Source organism: Echinops telfairi, unplaced genomic scaffold (genome assembly GCF_000313985.2).
Source record: "Echinops telfairi isolate 266 unplaced genomic scaffold, ASM31398v2 ScPeMD7_6;HRSCAF=24_1, whole genome shotgun sequence".
Classification (NCBI taxonomy): Eukaryota; Metazoa; Chordata; class Mammalia; order Afrosoricida; family Tenrecidae; genus Echinops; species Echinops telfairi.
Window position 1 is genome coordinate 10591871 of NW_022103903.1, and position 18134 is coordinate 10610004.

An 18134-nucleotide genomic window follows, 5' to 3' on the forward strand; every position below is an offset into this window, starting at 1 on the left:
TACTCATACGGACCTGTCTCTCTCTACTCATACGGACCTGTCTCTCTCTTCTCAAATGGACCCCTTTTTTCCACAGCAGTTTGCTTTATTACACCTCATGGTATCAATTCCTGCTAAGATCATCAGTGACATTTAGATTGTCCAATTCAGCGGCATTTTATTGTTGTTCTCTTGGACTTGTGTTGTATTTAATCCTGCTGATAATGTCTTTCTTGAAATTCTCTGTCATGGTTTCTGTGTCCTGACAGTTTGTTGTTGCCAGGTGCTGTTGAGTGTGTTTCTCCGCCTATCAAACCTGCGTGCGACAGGATCAATATTACCCCTTCTGTGCCTTCCTCACAATGCTCTGTTTGAGCCTATGCCTGCAGCCACTGGGTAAAAGCATCTCTATTCCGGTTTCCTCTTCTCCTGTGACCCCATACAGTACCAAGCATTCTCAGTGTTCTTTCAGCGACTGATCTCTTCTGATAACATGCCCAAAGCATATGAATCAAAGTCTCCCATCCTCAGATAGAAAGACAGCCATGCCTGTTCCTCTAGCAGCCCATGCTGTTCACATGTCCTTGACTAGTTCCGTAATTCACATGTGTCCGCTCGTCTTCTGTCTTCATTGTTCATCGTCATTTTCACAGGCAGATAATGCAATGGAAAATACCATGGCTGGGTCAGGCTGACTTTAGTCCTCAGAGGGACATCATTGCTTCTTAACAGTTTAAAGAAGTCTTTGGCAACAGATTGATGCAATGCAATATTTTGTTTGATTTCTTGACTGGTGCTTCCATGAGCATTGATTGAGGATCAAAATAAAATGAAATGTTTTATCCCTATATCGTGATGTTGCTTATTGTCCTAATTATGAGGATTTTTGTTTTCTTGTGTACATTGAGTTCTAATTCATACTGAAGGATATAGTCATTGATCTTTTTTGAGTAAGTGCTTCAAGTTCTCCTCCTTTTCAGCAAGCAAAGTTGCGTCATGTGTATAACCAGGTTGTAATTGAGCCTTCCTCCAATCCTGATGCTGCATTCGTCTTCAAATAGTCCAGTTTCTGGGTATATTTTCTCAGAATTCAGATTAAATTAGTATCATGAAAGAATACAAACCTAATGCATACTTTTTCTGGATTGTTAAGCCATTAATATCCCCTTGTTTTGTGTGAACAACTGCCTCGTGATCAATCGACAGGTTTCATGGTAGCACAATTAAGTGTTCTGGAATTCACGTTTTCACAGTGTTGCCCATAGTTTGTTATGATACACACTGTTGAATGCCTTTGCATCGTTAATTAAATAGATGTAAGCATTTCTGTGATATTTTCTCTTTTCAGCCAAGATCCATCTGAAATTAGCCATGATATTCATAATTCTCTAACCCCTCTTTTAAAATATTTTTTCTTTCTATTTTAAAGACATCTTTTATCTTTCCTCTCTGCCTCCTTCCCTTCTGTTTTTTTTTAACCACCCCTTAAAAAAGAGTGTTTTCTTGGTTCCCTATCACTATTTTCAAAGCACATTCTCTCTGTATATGATCTTAGCGACTATTACTCTTTTAATTATAACTGAAGTACTGACAGATTCCACATTTGTGTCTCTAGGTTTCCTGCCCCCCCCACCCGAGTTCCAGAAAAATATATCAAACAATTTGTTGAACATCTCTTAGCTGCCCCAAAGCACCTCAAATGAAAGCGATGTCAAACAACTCATCTCCACTTTGTTTTAATCAGTTTCTTTCCTGTGCTTGGCAGTTCTTGTCATTTCCCTCCTTCAATGTATTATCAGTCCCTGCTCCTTTTGCCTCTTCAGTGTTGGCTCCCAAGATGTTCCTTGTGTGCCAGCAATTCCTTGGTTGTAATTCTGGCCTTACTGCTTTTGCCCAACCTACAGGTCCTTGTCCTAATTTATTAGCCAATTAAAATAATGTGGATGCCACCTGTAAGAGAAACAAAGGAATTTTGTTGTCTGCGGAGACAAGAAGCAGCAGCAATGTGTTTTGTGATCACAGTACTAAGGGCTTTCTGAATTGGGGATGCTTGGGTTCTCATATCATCTTAGACTTCTGAGTTTCTGACACCTTCCCACCTTTCCCTGCCCTCTGACATTACTCTGTCATAAACAGGTCTGGCTGGTGAGTCATGTTCTCTTGACCTCTAGCTTGAAAATTGGTACCAAGGGGAAGGTGGGGCAGATAAGTTCTTTTCCAGTGATTATTGGATCCAAGGTTAGTTGGAGGACACTGATACATGAACCATGCATGCTCTTGGTCTTTCTCCAAGCTAGAAAGACACCGAGGCCATTCTTTGCAGAAGGATCTTGAACTGGAGTGTTGATGACAAGAATGCCTAAATGAAGTATTTAGATCATGGAAGAATGGGTTGCCATTACTGAGTGGAGCATCACTGAAAAGGAACGAGAGTAACACGCTAGGCAAACGTAGTCTTATAAAAGAGGAGGAGGTACTAAGTTTCACTACTTAGTTTGCACTTTACTGTATTATGCTATTTCGTTCCTTTTGTCTCCTTATGCTCAAATTCGTCATCTACAGAGTTATAGATCTGACTGATATACCTGACACTGTAATATTGTTGCGGGTTCAGTTAAAAGAAGACCACTGAAATGTCCAATTAAAATTATTGAAGTCTTTATTTGTTTTATATCAGGCGAGCCCAGGCTGCAGTGGGAGGTTCAAAGGGAACTTCTCTCCAGACTGCAGCACCCTCTTCCCTGGCCAAGCCTCCTCATATTATTCAGGAAGGGTATAGAATACAAACAGCAGAAGAAAGAGCAAGTTAAAATACATATATCACTATGTGGTTTTGGCAGAAGTAAGACAAAGGTATATTTAGGAAAAGTTCAAGTGCCTGCTTTATGATCCCATCCCAGGATTTCTTCTGTAGCTTGTCCTCCTAGTTGGGAGAGACTTATAGCCTCTCTTGAAGGGGAGAGGGGTGTTTAAACAAGAATTGCTCTGAGGCAAACCTGGAGTCCATTGTGATGTTAAAACATCTCTGGCAGGGCAGGGGTGGGTGTGGGGCAAATTCTGCTTCAATGTGGTGATCTGAGCTTGTCTGTTTCAATATCACTGTGCCACTCCTCAGCATAAAGTCTTCTATTGGATCTCTATTCCTGACAGGGTCAAAGGGCAAGTTTCCGTCAGGCCGGTTTGTCTCTCCTGGATCCAGATCCCCGCCTTTCTTAGTATTGGCACCCCTCAACACTGTTGTGCAGCACCGTGTCTCTTTTGACCCTCTTTGCTGTGTACCATCTTTTCCTCAACCTGGCGTGTTTGTTTGTGGTAGCTTTATACCTAAAATTCTCTACACCCTTCTTTCTAGTTCTACTTTGACTTTTTCCATAAAGCCATCTGTGATGTATCTCAAATTGCATTAAATACTTCACTCCTTGTAGTTTCATCTTTCAGTATCTGCTTCCTAACCTGTCCTTTCTGTGTCCGTAGTTATTTTTCTTTGGGTAGTTGTTTGGCAGAGTTTGTCAGCAATTTTGTTGTTGGAAATCCTTGGCGGCTCCAGAGTTGGAGTCTTCTTAGTCTAAGTCTTTCCTGGATTCTGTACTTGCTGTGTTTTAGAGGGTTGTCAGCCTACATGACGTATTTCTGAAGCAGTTGACAATTTTTTTTTTTTTGAGGTGAACTTGTTTGTCACTGGAAACCTCAAGTCCATTTCCATTTTATTTGTACTGCTCTTTTTGTTTAAGCCGCTCAAATCAGTATTTAAGGTGAGTGAAAGGAATCTGGAGCTGTTTTCTTTTAAAGAATGTGTGTGTAAAGAATATATATATATATAGAGAGAGAGAGAGAGAGAGAGAGAGAGAGAGAATGCATATATGTATAACATTTATATATGTATTAAAATAAAACAAAACAAATTCATTGCCATTGAATTAATACTGACTCCTAGCAACCCCCCAGTGAGTTTTCTGGGTTCATAACTCTTCACAGGTGTAGAAAGCTCATCTCTCGCCTGTGGAGCTGCTGGTATTTTCAAACTGCCGACGTTGAGATTTGCAGCATAACAACTGCACCACCAGGGCTCCTCCTATATATGTGTAGTATGTATGTGGGTATGTATGTACATATATATGCATATATATGTGTGTATATATATATATTTGCACGGCTCAAAAAATAAAATCAACAACAATATCCTGTTAAACTGTTTTTTGCCCTATCCCTCACCTCTCGTGTCTCTTGGGGTATTAACCACATTTCTTCTTTGTTTTTCCTTATAACAATGGTGACATTAACTATTTACCTTTGTAAGATTAACTGAGTTTGCTAATCAGTTTGCTAAGCCAATTATGTGTTAGGCCGGGCTGACTAAAGAAATAAATCCAGTGGCACTCATATATGTAGAAGAAAGAGCTAACTTTACATCAAGAAGTAATTGTAGGGGTTGGGGAGTAATTGTACATCACAGCCCAGGACAGATCAAGACCGTAAGTCTGACACTAGCACATATGTCCGATACTCGTCAGTAAGCCCCTCTTCAGACTCACGCAGCATCAGGGTGGCCCAGCTGCAAGGTGAAGGCAGAGGTTCCCAGGGTGCTGCTTAGGATAAGGCCACACCCATAAACAGTCACTATCGACTGACCTGATTGACAGGCCAAACTCCACCCCTACACTATTATATGTCTTCAAGTTGACATGAAATTGCAATTATGTAACTACCACAAAATATAAGTTTTTATAATAAGACTATAGTTTACATATATTTTACAAACTGGATCTTCATAAACATAAATAGCACTTCTAAAAGAAACCACATTTGGATGGTGGCACCTATGGCGCCCATTTCTCCCCTGGTGTGCCGTGTGACCTTTTAGTGTCTGTTACTTGAATACTTTTAGAACCTAAATTTTATTTTCCATGTGGCCTTACATGCGTGACATGCCACAGCAAAATAGTGGAATGGCTCTCTCAATTGAAGGAGCCTCTCTTGTGAGCCATCTTCTCCATTGTCACAATAGCTATGGGGATAGGAAAATGTCTTCCTTTTTGTGGTTTCAGCCCCAGTACTGCTCTAGAGACCAGTGCTACCTTTTTTCTTAAGCCTTCAGGTCCATAGGTGTGAAACTTTCCTTGCAGGCAAGCCTTCCTTCTCATTCCCTTCTTTAAGATGAAACATGCCAGGGCAATGAGCCAATGGGGTTGCGGTGTTGCTGTTTGAAAGCCTGAAGTTCAGAGTTTTGATAAATTGTGGGAAGACCCAGTCATCCAAAAGGACATGTTCTGGTCAATTCAGGAAGCCTTCTGTGCTCAGGGACTTGTATTGCATAGGCATGATTGAGATTGTGTGCCTGGTGTGTGGTCTTTGGGGTTTCCACTCCTTCACCATGTTTAAGTGTTAAAACGGTACCTTGTTTGCTCCAGAAATTTCAAGAGCCGTCTTTAAAGGACCAAAGACAAAAGTTTTCTGTATCAAAGTTAAATTTCGGATCATAAATGGGCCAAATAAATAAATAAAAACATAGATAAAAATGATTTTTCCCTTAAATTTTATTTAAAAGCAGAAGATACGGTTTATTAGACTAAGGTCCCTCAGCACTCTTCTTTCGTTCCTTATAGTAAAACACCAAACACAATATAGTAAGGAGTAGACCTGACTAGGAGCCCAGTTTGACCTCCTCCGTGTATATGCTCCCAAACTGGCCTGCAGGCAAAATTCTTTATCCTACTGAAAAAAACAACAACAAAAAAACAACTTTTTAACTAACATTACTTACAACTAATGAATAACCATATTTTTAGATTATAATTGCTTTTTTCTCTCATCCTCAAATGTGCAAATGGTATGTGAACAGGCAGGGGATAGCAAGGACAGTAACAATTCAAGTTAGGGCTTGGCCTCAAACCCCTATAGAAAACTCTAGTGAGATAGGCTGGACCACAAGAAAGAGCCTTTTTTTTTTTTATGTTTTGTTCACGTACTTTACTTTTGTTTTTTTGGGAGCACTTTACTGACTCAAAAGAGGCAGAAAATCTTTTCTCTCGATGTCTACTTAGGTCTAAGCATATGTCTATGATCTTCTGGCGCTAGTCCAAGCAGGTATATTTCAGTCAATATGAAAGACAGAAACCACGATCTTAATCACATATATCAAAAGTACATGTCACTACTATGTACATGTCAAAAATACATGTCACTACCATGCTGCCTCTGCTACTGCCATCTCTCATGAAGTGGTAGAATGTCAACATTTCAGAGTACATTATTTTATAACTTGAGAAGGAAGCAGGGACTGAGTAGGAGCCAAATGTTTCAGCTCTCCTAGCTGGAAGAATATCCTTTACTTATGCCTACCGTTGTTTTGACTGAATGCACAACAAGGGAAAGCAGAAAATTAGAACGAACATACTGGATTATTGTAATACTTCTTTTCATTGTAGAAAGATATGTCATACACCAGATTTTGATATTGTTCACTGATGAGCCATCTTTCTTAATAATAACCCTACCAAATTCACCACCATCAAGTCAGTTCCAATTCATAGTGGCCCTACAGGACAGGGCAGAGCTGCCCATGAGTTTCTGAGACTAACTCTCCAGGAGTAGAAACCCTGTCTTTCTCCCACAGAGTGGTTGGTCCTTTTGAACTGCTGAGCCTGCAGTTAGCCCAGTGCTGAGCACTGCACCGCCAGCGCTCCTCTCTTAATAACAGATTTTATTAAATATTTGAAGAATATTTTAACTATATGTAAAACTGGATCTTTTACATTTTAATGTAATGTTAAAACTCATGGGCCATAGTGAAGTGGTCTAATACAATAGTGTTTGACTTAAAGTGAAGTGGAAATATGTGCACTTCATGCTCTTAAGGAGCTTGTAACCTTAGGAAGGAATAAGACCTAATAACAAGTACACATTGAAAATAGATAAAATGAACTTGACCTCATAAAAATTAAGAGTATCAGAATCTGTTTCATATTATTTCTTCTGAATTTTCTAGAAATCACTTGCTAAATATGGGTTGAGTATAGAAGCAATTAGTTTTGTAGGACGTTCTTATTGTCTTGTGGGAAAAGATGTTTTATAATCTTTTTCTACTTACCATAATGTGTTTTAAAGTGTTATGACTATGTTTTAGTGTATAACATTAGATGCGCTCCGTTTATAGCTTAGAACTGTTTAAATATTAATAGCTGTTAATAATTACGAGGCTGTGGAATACTCAGTAGTTAATTTTCTTTATTTTTATTTTTCTAAAGTATAGTAGTGGTTATGATACACAGAGTTAATAATATTAAAGCTAAGCAAAAATATCAGACTATTTTGAAAAAAATTATACTTTGTTTAAATCTCATTTTGTAATATTTGTTTTCCAAAATGATAACTACATCTAGTAATGGAAAAGTGTGTATTGTAGGAATTCTAGATGTTAGCATTCATGGTTTTTTTTTTGTTTGTTTTTAAGCAAAAGGGAAGAAATTTATTGGAGCCCATACGGGAAACCCTAGAGGGGCCCAGCACACCCTACTGTGTAGGCATGCCCAGCAAAGGGTCACAAAATTCACTGCACCCCCATGTCCCAGAGGGACTCCCCTCGAGCCAAGCCCCAAATTCCCAGGACTGGCTGGGGGTGGGGAAGCATTCATGGTTTTTAACAATTGTTTTGCACCTTGTGAATTCTGTGGTTAAAATTCTTCACTTATCACTATGGTGGTAGGTAGCATCATTATCTCAATACTGCCATTGATGTTACAGGGTTGACTTTGGGGCTCTCTGTAACACAAAGACAAGGTACTCTAGAAATTCTTGTGTAATTTCATGGTTTTAAATTAGAAAATATTTTCTATGGGGATAAAAGGGAGATAGTATTTTCATAGTAATCCATTGACTTTGACAAGATATGAATCTAGGTCCCAAAGAAGAAATGTAGGAGTATTCCATTGTTGAGGAAGCAAAAAGGCTGATTACTTTGAAAAGGGAAAGTTGGAGAGCTTTCCTCGCTGTTTTATTTAGGGTCAGTCTACACTTGTCTGAGGAAAGATACCATGGTATTTTTGTTTGTTTTTTTCTTTGTGACTCATACAACTCTTAACACAATCCATATATACATCAATTGTGTAAAGTCCATTTGTACATTCATTGCCCTCATCATTCTCAAAACGTTTGCTCTCCACTTAAGCCCCTGGCATCAATCAGCTCCTCATTTTTCCCCTCCCTCCCTGCTGCCCCCTCCCTCACAAGCCCTTGATAATTTACAAATTATTATGTTGTCCTATCTTACACTGTCCAACATCTCCCTTCACCCACTTTTCTGTTGTCCGTCCCCCAGGGAGAAGGTTATCTGTAGATCCTTGTATTTGGTTCCCTCTTTCCACCCCACTCTCCCTCCACCCTCCCGGTATCGCCACTCTCACCACTGGTCCTGAAGGAATCATCTGCCCTGGATTCCCTGTGTTTCCAGTTCCTATCTGTACCAAGGTACATCCTCTGGTCTAGCCAGAATTGTAAGGTAGAATTAGGATCATGAGAGTAGGGGTGGGGTTGGGGGGAGGAAGCATTTAGGAAATAGAGGAAAGTTGTATGTTTCATCATTGCTACACTGCACCCTGACTGGTTCCTCTCCTCCCTGCCACCCTTCTCTGTAAGGGGATGTCCAATTGCCTACAGATAGACTTTGGGTCTCCAATCCACACTCCCCCTCATTCACAATTATATGATTTTTTTTTTTGTTCTGATGATACCTGATACCTGATCCCTTTGACACCTTGTGATCACGCAGGCTGGTGTGCTTCTTCCATGTGGGCTTTGTTGCTTCTGAGCTAGATGGCTGCTTGTTTACCTTCAAGCCTTTAAGACCCCAGATGCTGTATCTTTTGATAGCCAGGCACCATCAGCTTTCTTCACACATTTGCTTATGCACCCTTTTGTCTTCAGTGATCATATCGGGGAGGTGAGCACACAATGATATGAATTTTTTTCTTTGATGCCTGATAACTGATCCCTTCGGCACCTTGTGATCACGCAGGCTGGTGTGCTTCTTCCATGTGGGCTTTGTTGCTTCTGAGGTAGATGGCTGCTTGTTTACCTTCAAGCCTTTAAGACCCCAGATACTGTATCTTTTGATAGCTGGGCACCATCAGCTTTCTTCACCACATTTGCTTACACACCCCCTTTGTCTTATGCAATCGCTTTGTCTTCAGCGATTGTGCTGGGAAGGTGAGCATCATGAAATGCCAGTTTAATATTTTTAAGGGACTTCCAAAAATGTTCTGTGGAACATTGATTACTAGAAAATGTTATTCTTTGGGCAGTAGTTTGCAAGGCCAATATTTGAAACCGCCAGCCAGCTTTTGGGGGAAAGACAGAATTTCTACTTCTGCAAACAGGTGCATTCTTGGAAACTCACAGGGGCAGTTCTACCCTGTCACTATGAGTCACCTTCCAATGCTAAAGCAGTGAGTTTGGTTTTAGTTTCATATTTATAAAAAGTTTTATATTTATAAAACGTATCTCTCGAGATTTTTTTCTTCTGTGCTTGTAAAGCTTCACAGTTTAATATTGGGTAAAATCAAAGGCTTTTGATCAGACCACTTGAGTATGATTCATGGCACATAATTAGAGATTTTCCATGGAGAAATCATGTACCTGACCAATCCTGGGTCAACTCCTCCAAAACCAAAATGGATACAAGTACCTACTTTGTGGAATTGTTATGAGGAATATACTAGTGTTCTTTACTCATTACTGTTAGCTGTTTGAGCCATTTTTTAATTTTGAGTGAAATGATGCTCTCTACAGAAAGGGTGAGTGTTGACTTTGATGTTGTGTTTAATTATTAAAGAAGTAGTTAAAAATGCCACTGGTTCAGAAGAAAGAACACTTGGATTTAAATCTGGCGTTATGGCTCACTACTTGCTTGGCCTTGGCTCAGTTATTTAACCTTAACACATAACTTTCTTCTTGTGTTTAAAATAGAAGCATTTACTCTCAAGCATTGTTACTCTAAATACTATAAATGTTATAGCACTTGGTACAGTTCCTGAAAATAAGAGCTCAGTGTTAACAAGAACTGCCATTGCTCTCTGGGACCTCTTTAAGAATTCAGGATTGGTAGCAACTCAGACCCCAAAGTCCGTATTGTACTTGCTAGGTGTCCTTGAGTTGGTTCCAGCTCATGGCAACCCAAATAAGTACAACAGAGCGAAACGTTGCTAGCTGTGCCATCCGCACTGTTAATGTTTGAGCCTGCTGTTGTGCTTCTCTTTTTCACTGGTTCCTCGGTGGCATAAACTGTGCTCTGGCTGCTAGCTTTAAGTGGGTGGTTCAAGCCCACCCACTGCTGACTGCAGAGGATGGCGGTCAGCTTACATTTAGAGTAATGACTACCAAGGGGCACGGCGAGGGAGGGGGAGTGTAAACGGGGAGCTAACAACACTGAGATGCAATTTTGAAATTGATTGTGGTGATAATTGCACGTCTTAATATGATGCATGATTTGATTGTTTAATATGTGAAGTATATATGCCAAAAAAGCTTTTCTTAAAAAAAAAAAAGAGTACAGTCAAGGAAACCCTATAAAACATGTCTACCCGGTAACCTGAGTCTTAATCAACTTGACAGCAACTAACAACAGAAACCCAATTTATAGTCCTAACTACCAAATCACGTTCCATCAGGCCCAGAGGAATATCTCAGTTTCCAGAAGGTGAGACTGGTGGATCCAAATGTATCCAGATAAACTTAAAAGTCATTTAGGGATTTAGATTTAGTGAACACTTTTACTGTATTGGGGCAATGAATTTGCTATTTATTCCTCACCCCCCAAAAAATCCTTACTTTATAAGTAAGAAACCTGAGATTCATAGGGTTACCATAGACACTCAAGTATAAGCCGACCCGAATATCAGCCGAGGCACCTAATTTTGCCACAAAAACTGCATTAAAAATGTGCTGAAAAACTCAGTTTATACACTCATATATATGGCAGATAACTTCTCCAAGATATTATCTTATGACCAAATGACAGAAGTGGGATTCCAAAAGAGATTGCAAAGGTCTGCTAATTCACACTGCTGTGATGACTTCCTATAAAAATGAATCTAATAAACACATGTCTCCCTGGCATTTTATGTAGTAACAGAATAAAAAGAAATGAAAGGGATGTCTTTGTGTGAATGTCTGTGTGCATGGCATAAATATTGCCACATATAACACATTTTACTAATCAATTCTCTAAGGGAATATTTTATTACGATTTATATTTACTTTCAGTTTGGTCTCCAACTGTAGTATATTTGTATGTGCTACTTCAATTCATTATGAAGACAATATTTATATTTCATCCTATAAATCTTTTTGTTCTTTCATGTTTATAGTATAAATACTTTCTGAAAATATAAATCTTACATTCATGTAAATATTTTATTTATATGCCAAATTTTAAATTTGATTAACTTGTAGTATGTTAAGTTGAAAGAAGTTTAACATCTAATGGAGCACGTTTCTTATTTTCCTTGAGGTATTTGAGTTCAGTATTTTTAAATGGTAGTGAAGAAATTTTACAGCCCTAAATTTTAGGTTTCTTTTGTGCTTCTCTTAGATGTGATAAAGGAACAGAATCGAGAATTACGAGGTACACAGAGAGCTATAATCAGAGATCGAGCAGCTTTAGAGAAACAAGAGAAACAGCTGGTAAGTAGACATTAAATTTCAGTTTAACTTTTCAGACAAATTTGGAAATTAGGGTTGGCATAATTAGCTAGCTAGAAAAAAGGCACATGGCAGGTGGTCAGTGATTGACTTGACTCAGAAATGTCTTCAGTGCCTTCCTACATTTTCCTACTTACCTTTGCTTATTGTGCCATTTTGCTGACTTTTATCAGATTCAGTGAATTCTGCTGATTACAGAATCAATCTATTCTTTAGTATGTGAAATTCATAAATGCCCAAGATGAAATGTGCTCAAAACAGGGCAATAAAAGCAGATATAATAATCATAGAAAGCCAAAGAGAGTTATATGAAAATAATTATGTTAACTTATAGGTAGCTAACTTGATGGTTTCAAGAAATGTATGCAATAATGAATGTCATTTTTATGGGCTCTTTTTAGTCATTTGAAGAGTGCTCGTTTTTAAATGTTTATATACTGTTTTAAGCTTATGCTGACCTCTATTACACACAGGTAGCTACTGTCACAATCAAGATTTTGGAACATGCCCATCATTCACAAAGGTGCCCCATGTCCTTTGTAATCTGTCATACCTTTCCTTCCCAGTCACCCATATCCCACACCAGGCAGGTATTGCTTGGTCACTGTCGATTAATATGCATGTTCCTCAGTGGAATCATACAATATGAACTGTTTTATTTTTACTCTGGCTGCTCCCTCTGTTTCAAGGTGATTCAGTGTTGATCACTTGTATCCTTTTTATAAGTGAGTGTTACATTCGATGAATTGCCGCAGAGTGTTTTTACTGTCACCATCCAGTGACATTTGGGTTTTATTTAGCGTTTGATTATTTTGTATAAAGTTGTTATAAACACTCAAGTGGAATTTTTGTGTGAGCATATGTTCCTATTTCTCTTCAGTATTTTCTGCATAGTGTAGTGCGGTGAGTGTATGTTTAACAGTATGAGAAATTGCAAAACAGTTCTGTAAAATGGCTTTAGTTTTTGTTGTGTTATTGTTATTGTTTCCAACTGCATATGAAGATCCCAGTTTTTGGAATTGAAAATCTTCTAGCCATTCTCAGATTATAATTTTAAGTTGCATTTTGCTGATTACTGATGATATTGAACATCTTTGCTTTTATCTATATTCTAAATCCTTTGTTTCAAATGCCTATACAAATATTCTAACTTTTCTTGTTCCTGTCAGACTCTTATTATTGTAAAAATTCTTTAGAAATTTTGGATTGCAATGCTTTATTAATTATGTTTTCTCTTAAGTTCTTTTATTTCTTGTTCTTCCTTTATTACATTGCTTAGAACTTCCAAAACAATGCTGGATAGTAGTAGTGAGAATACATTCTTATCTTTTTATAATCATAGGGAAAGCATTCAGTCTTTCACCAAAAAGCATGATGTTAGCTGTAGATTTTTGTAGATGTCCTTTTTCAGCTTGTGGATATTCTGTATATCTAGTTTGCTGAAAGTTTTTTTTATCAAGAACTAAGTTAAATTTTATTAAAAATTTTTTTTTTTGTCTAATGAGATGATCATGTAGTTTTTTCTTTAATTTGATTGATTTTCTAAAGTCAAACCAGTCTTTTGCTTCTGGGGCAAGCCCTACCTGGGACTGAAGTTTTCTTTATTAATAGGTGTTAAAACTACAAATTCTTTTTTTTACATAAATGTAGAGAAGCAAAACCATGACATGTATAAAGAAAGAGAGAAAATTCTCTCTCTTAATAAAATGGCACACACAGTTGTAGAAACAGACGAGTCTAGGCAGGTTCCAAGTCTGTGGGTCAGCTGGTAAGCTGGAAGCTCCTGGTGTAGCTCCTGGAGTAGCTCAGGCATAGGTGGGTCAATCCAAGATCAGCACAGCGGGATTGCGTCCTGGAGTGGAGAATTCCAAGGTTGGCAGGGCAGTATGCCAAACCATTGACTCATGTCTAAAGAACCAGAGGTGAGTGAGCACATGCTCATTGACTGGATCTAGACCCTGTTATAAAGCAAGCAAACTTTTCCAGAGCATCCATTTATATGTGAAGTAGGCAATAAATACTTCCCCAGTCAAAACTTCTTTTTAATTGCCTCAGGATTGTGACTTCAGTAAGGGGATTGCTTCCCACCCTAATTTTCTTAAAAATGATTGGCTGTTCTCTGCAGATCCCTTGTTAGAGTTGGCAACATTGCGTTATGTCACATCATGGGTAACTATGAAACCTTACTTGCCAAACCACTGAAAATCAGTCAAGCTTACACAAAACTTAACTATCACATACTGTTATCTAATTCCTTCTGTGATATTTTTCTTTAACCCATGATTGATTTATAACAGTGTTGAGTAATTACTGATGACAGACAGGTCCAGGCAGGATCCAAGTCTGTGGAGTCAGCTGTTAAAGCTAGAGGCTCCTTGTGACTGGAGTATTGATGATAGGATTTCTTGTCCTCAAGTCTATTTAGTATGTTAATATGCCACTTCAAATGTATTTTGATAAGTATGTTTACAATATTTTTTTCATGTTTTTATTTGTAATCCAGCACCTCCCTCCTTTAAAGTTGGTTTAGTGAGATAGTATATACTTTAATTTATTTGCTTACTTAATTTGATAATTTGTTTTTCAGTTGAAATATTGGATGGGACATTTCATGTAACTGTATATATGATAATGTAATCTATACTATTACTTTCTGCAGGTTGTAATAGATGTAATTTCTCTTTCCACCACACCCCACAGACACACAAACCATTTCACAGTTTTATGAAGGTCTTTTTTTCCCCAACACCCCCACCCCACCTATGCAAGTCTTAACCTCTTTACAGTCAGGTGAAGACTGGTATTTTAGGTCACTCTCGACCGACCCAGCAGCAGCTCTCCAGCGCACTTCTCCTCAGGGGACCCTTTGGGGATGGACTGCATCTATTTTTTAGAAACACATCACTGAGGACTGCCCTGTAGAAACTGTTTTTTCTCTCTTCTTTATTTTCTCTCTCTCTAGGAACTAGAAATTAAGAAAATGGCCAAGATTGGTAATAAAGATGCTTGCAGGGTTTTAGCCAAACAGCTGGTTCATCTGCGGAAACAGAAAACAAGAACCTTTGCTGTAAGTTCCAAAGTGACTTCTATGTCCACACAAACAAAAGTGATGAATTCCCAGATGAAGATGGCGGGAGCAATGTCCACCACAGCCAAAGTAAGTACAGTAGTCTTTCCGTCTGTGAATCTGCAGTTCCATAGAAGACATTTAACCTTGATCTTCACATTTAGAGGCAGTTATTGATTTCTTCTTGGTTCATTTTCATGTGAATACTATTAGAAGGATTCATTAGTTAATCAGGAACTTTAATTTACAAGAATAATGTTTTTACTCTAAGGAACTGAGTCTTTGTATCATTTTTAAAAAAGAAGCTCTACTTGTTACATATAAAGTACTGGGTAGAATGGTTTCAAACAAAGCCTCTGCCTTTGAGTATCTTACATTGAGTTGATAAAATAAAACTATGTCATTAGTCTGTGCTAAGCGTGGCTAAATGGCAAAGTCTTTTCAATAGGTGGATCAGAAAGATTTTGTAGAAGACTTCCATATTAAAATTCCAGTAAGTAGCAGATACAGGGAAGGCTCTTATATTAATAAGAAGATCAAAAGGAAAAAAAATGATAATATATATCATGAGCGTTATATTACAAAATGTTTGAGAATCCCTTTTAAAACAGCAGAGTACATGGTAATTGCATACAACCATTTTATCAGATACAATAAGTATATCGTGACAATATTTCTTTTAAGAAACAGAGAAAACCTGCTGTCATCAAGCTGATTCTGACTCAGAGCAACCCTGTAATATAGAGTGTAACTGCCAAGGCTGTAAATCTCTATGGGAGCAGAACCGCTGGTGCATTTCGTCCACCAGCCTTGTATTTAATAGCCAAGCGGTTTAACCACAGTGCAATCAGGGCTCCTTAAGAAATATAGACAATATCAGTGTACCTTTTGTCCTGTTCCTAACTTGTTATTGATAGCACTTACTTATTTCATAGTTATACATACACAAAAAAACAAAAACCCACTGCACTGAGTTGATTTCAACTCACAGCAACTCTATAAGACAGATAGAATTACTCTTTAGATTTTCCAAGAATAAATTTCTTGCAGGATCAAACAGTTCTCATCTTTTTCCCATGGAGTAGCTGGTAAGTTTGAATTACCAACCTTTTGATTCAGTAGTCCACAGTGCCCCCGCGGATCTTTTACGCAATCACCGTAAAAGACTAATACTGTATATATCTAACTACGTTTACTCTCACTTCTGTTTCGCAGGTGTGATCTTAGCCAAGCCAGTGAGCCTTCTTTCTGTGCCTCTGTTCCTCATTTGTAAAATATGGGAAATGTTAGTATCTACTACATAAAGTTTTTGTCAGTATTAAATGTCATTTACCTATCATGTTAATATATGTAAAGTGCTTAAATAGTACCGGCATGTTGTAAAATTATGTAGGTATTAGCTGATCTATTAGTAGTAGACGCACCTTTTTATCTGCAGTATCACATTTACAATAATACAATAAGCTCCATTTATAGGAGTATAATTTATACCAATAATTATAACATTTCAGTTAGGGTAAAATTTAAAGAGGGAACACATATTTAATATAGCATGTCAGAAACTGCTTGCCTAAAAAAGTGTCCCCGAAACTGAAACCTGAAATATTCATAGTGAAAGTAGATGGAGAGGCGCCTTCCAGGAGAGAGTCGGACATAAACAGGCCCTGGCAGGAGAAAGCTGGGCATCCTTAAGGACATCAAATGACCCTGTGGTTAGAGCGCAGGCATGTAAAACGAGACTGAAGTCCTAGCCAGAGTATAGTCCATGTTGTTTTCCACCCACTAAAGGCCAGATTGTGGCTTTTAACATTAAATGTAGTAGGAAATCCTCGGGAGTGAGGGATGTGTATAGGGTGTGGTAAATACAGAGATGGAGCGAAGGCTAGAGAAATATCTAGAAATGGTGGAGGGATCACGGTGTGCTTCTTGGAAAAGATTACCTTGGATGCAGATTGAGAAAGAGTATTTGCTTCCTATCTTTGAAAGCTGATATTTTCTTTTATCTGATTTGTTGTGATATAAACTCACTCTATCCATATGTCTGTTTACAAATGAGACTTCTGGTTAGTTACCATTGAGTTGATTGTACTTAAGGAATTCCCCTGTGTAGAGGAAAACGGCCCCATAGGGCTTCCCAAGTCTGTGGTGACCTTCCAGAAGCAAGTCACTGGGCCTGTCCACCAAGGCACCTGTTGATGGGCTCCAACCACCAAGCTTTTAGTTCTTAGTTGAGCACTTAACCATTTACACCACCACGGATTTATATATACCAAACTAGGTAGCCTTCACATTCATCTTGGATTTTTATTGTTTTTCATAGTTTTATTGACATATAGGTTACATGTCATACAATTTCATTTTTCCATCACATTAACAAGAGTTATGTGATTATTACCACAATCTATTTCTTCTCATAGTCATTGTTGTTAACCTCTCATTTTCCCCAACGTCTCCTGCCATGCCCCTAGGTAATTATTAATCTAGTTACCCTCTATAGATTTACTTATGCTAGATTTCATATACAGAAAATCATACAAAAAACCCAACAATAACTAAACAAAATTCTTAATTGAGAAGAAAGCAGAAAATATTAAAAAGTGAAACAACTTTAAGATGGGTTAAAAAGGAAAGTTGTTTTTGTTAGTTTGTATTAGGTGTGTCTCAGATGTGTTGTCATTGGGGGTCACCCTCTTGAAGTTGTGTTAGCTGTTTTTTCTGGTTTTTGGTAAGTGAAACCCAGGACTGATGAACCTATAGGGACAGCGCGTAGCATAAGGGTTTCAGGGGGATGGGGGTGGGGTGGGGTGGGAGGTAAAGGGGAGACTATGTCAAGGAGTCCAAGAAGAAAAAGTATGTTTCAAAACTGATTGTGGAAGCAATGGTACAATTCTGCTTAACATGATTGAACTATGGAATGATATGATAGATGTATTAACTCCCAATCAATAAATTTAAAAGCAACAACCATAAATCCAGGAATGGGTTTTGGGCTCACACTAAATCCTAGCTCCAATTTAAGAACAACTAGTCCTTACATCATGGCTCTGCTCCATATTTGCCCTCAGGAAGGGAACACAGAGTATATGAGTGCTACAGCAAAGTATGGATAAAAAATTAGATGGCGCCCGGCTAGCATCTGGGGTCTTAAAACTTTATCTCCCTGTACACTGGGCCCTCCAAGCTGGGCCATCGTCCTCCGGGTTTGGTGGGCCCGGTTGTGCTCCGCTCCTTTCCTCCTCCTTCTTGTCCCAGCTTCCCTCTGGGTGTGGTGTGGTAGGTCAGCTCCTCTCCCTCGTTGGACGATCTACTTCCATCCTCTGTGGTGCTCCCTTCCATGGTGGGGATCGGGTTTTTTTTTCCTTTTTCCCCTTCGTTTAAATTTTGTTTGTCAGTG

The 18134-nt window shown here is 38.4% G+C and overlaps 1 protein-coding gene across 2 annotated transcripts in view; it reads left to right on the forward strand.

The window, feature by feature from the left end:
• Nucleotides 1-18134, forward strand: part of CHMP2B (charged multivesicular body protein 2B) — a 34901-nt gene that overhangs the window by 10101 nt on the left and 6666 nt on the right. Inside the window, exons 1-3 of one of the 2 annotated variants that reach the window (XM_045286257.1) lie at nucleotides 4052-4076; nucleotides 11564-11655; nucleotides 14636-14830. In XM_045286257.1, the coding sequence (XP_045142192.1) occupies nucleotides 4058-4076; nucleotides 11564-11655; nucleotides 14636-14830 (306 nt within the window). In that variant the 5' untranslated portion in view covers nucleotides 4052-4057. Of the gene's footprint in view, nucleotides 1-4051; nucleotides 4077-11563; nucleotides 11656-14635; nucleotides 14831-18134 lie in introns of those variants that run through there. The other variant, XM_004706429.4, reaches the window with a different exon arrangement.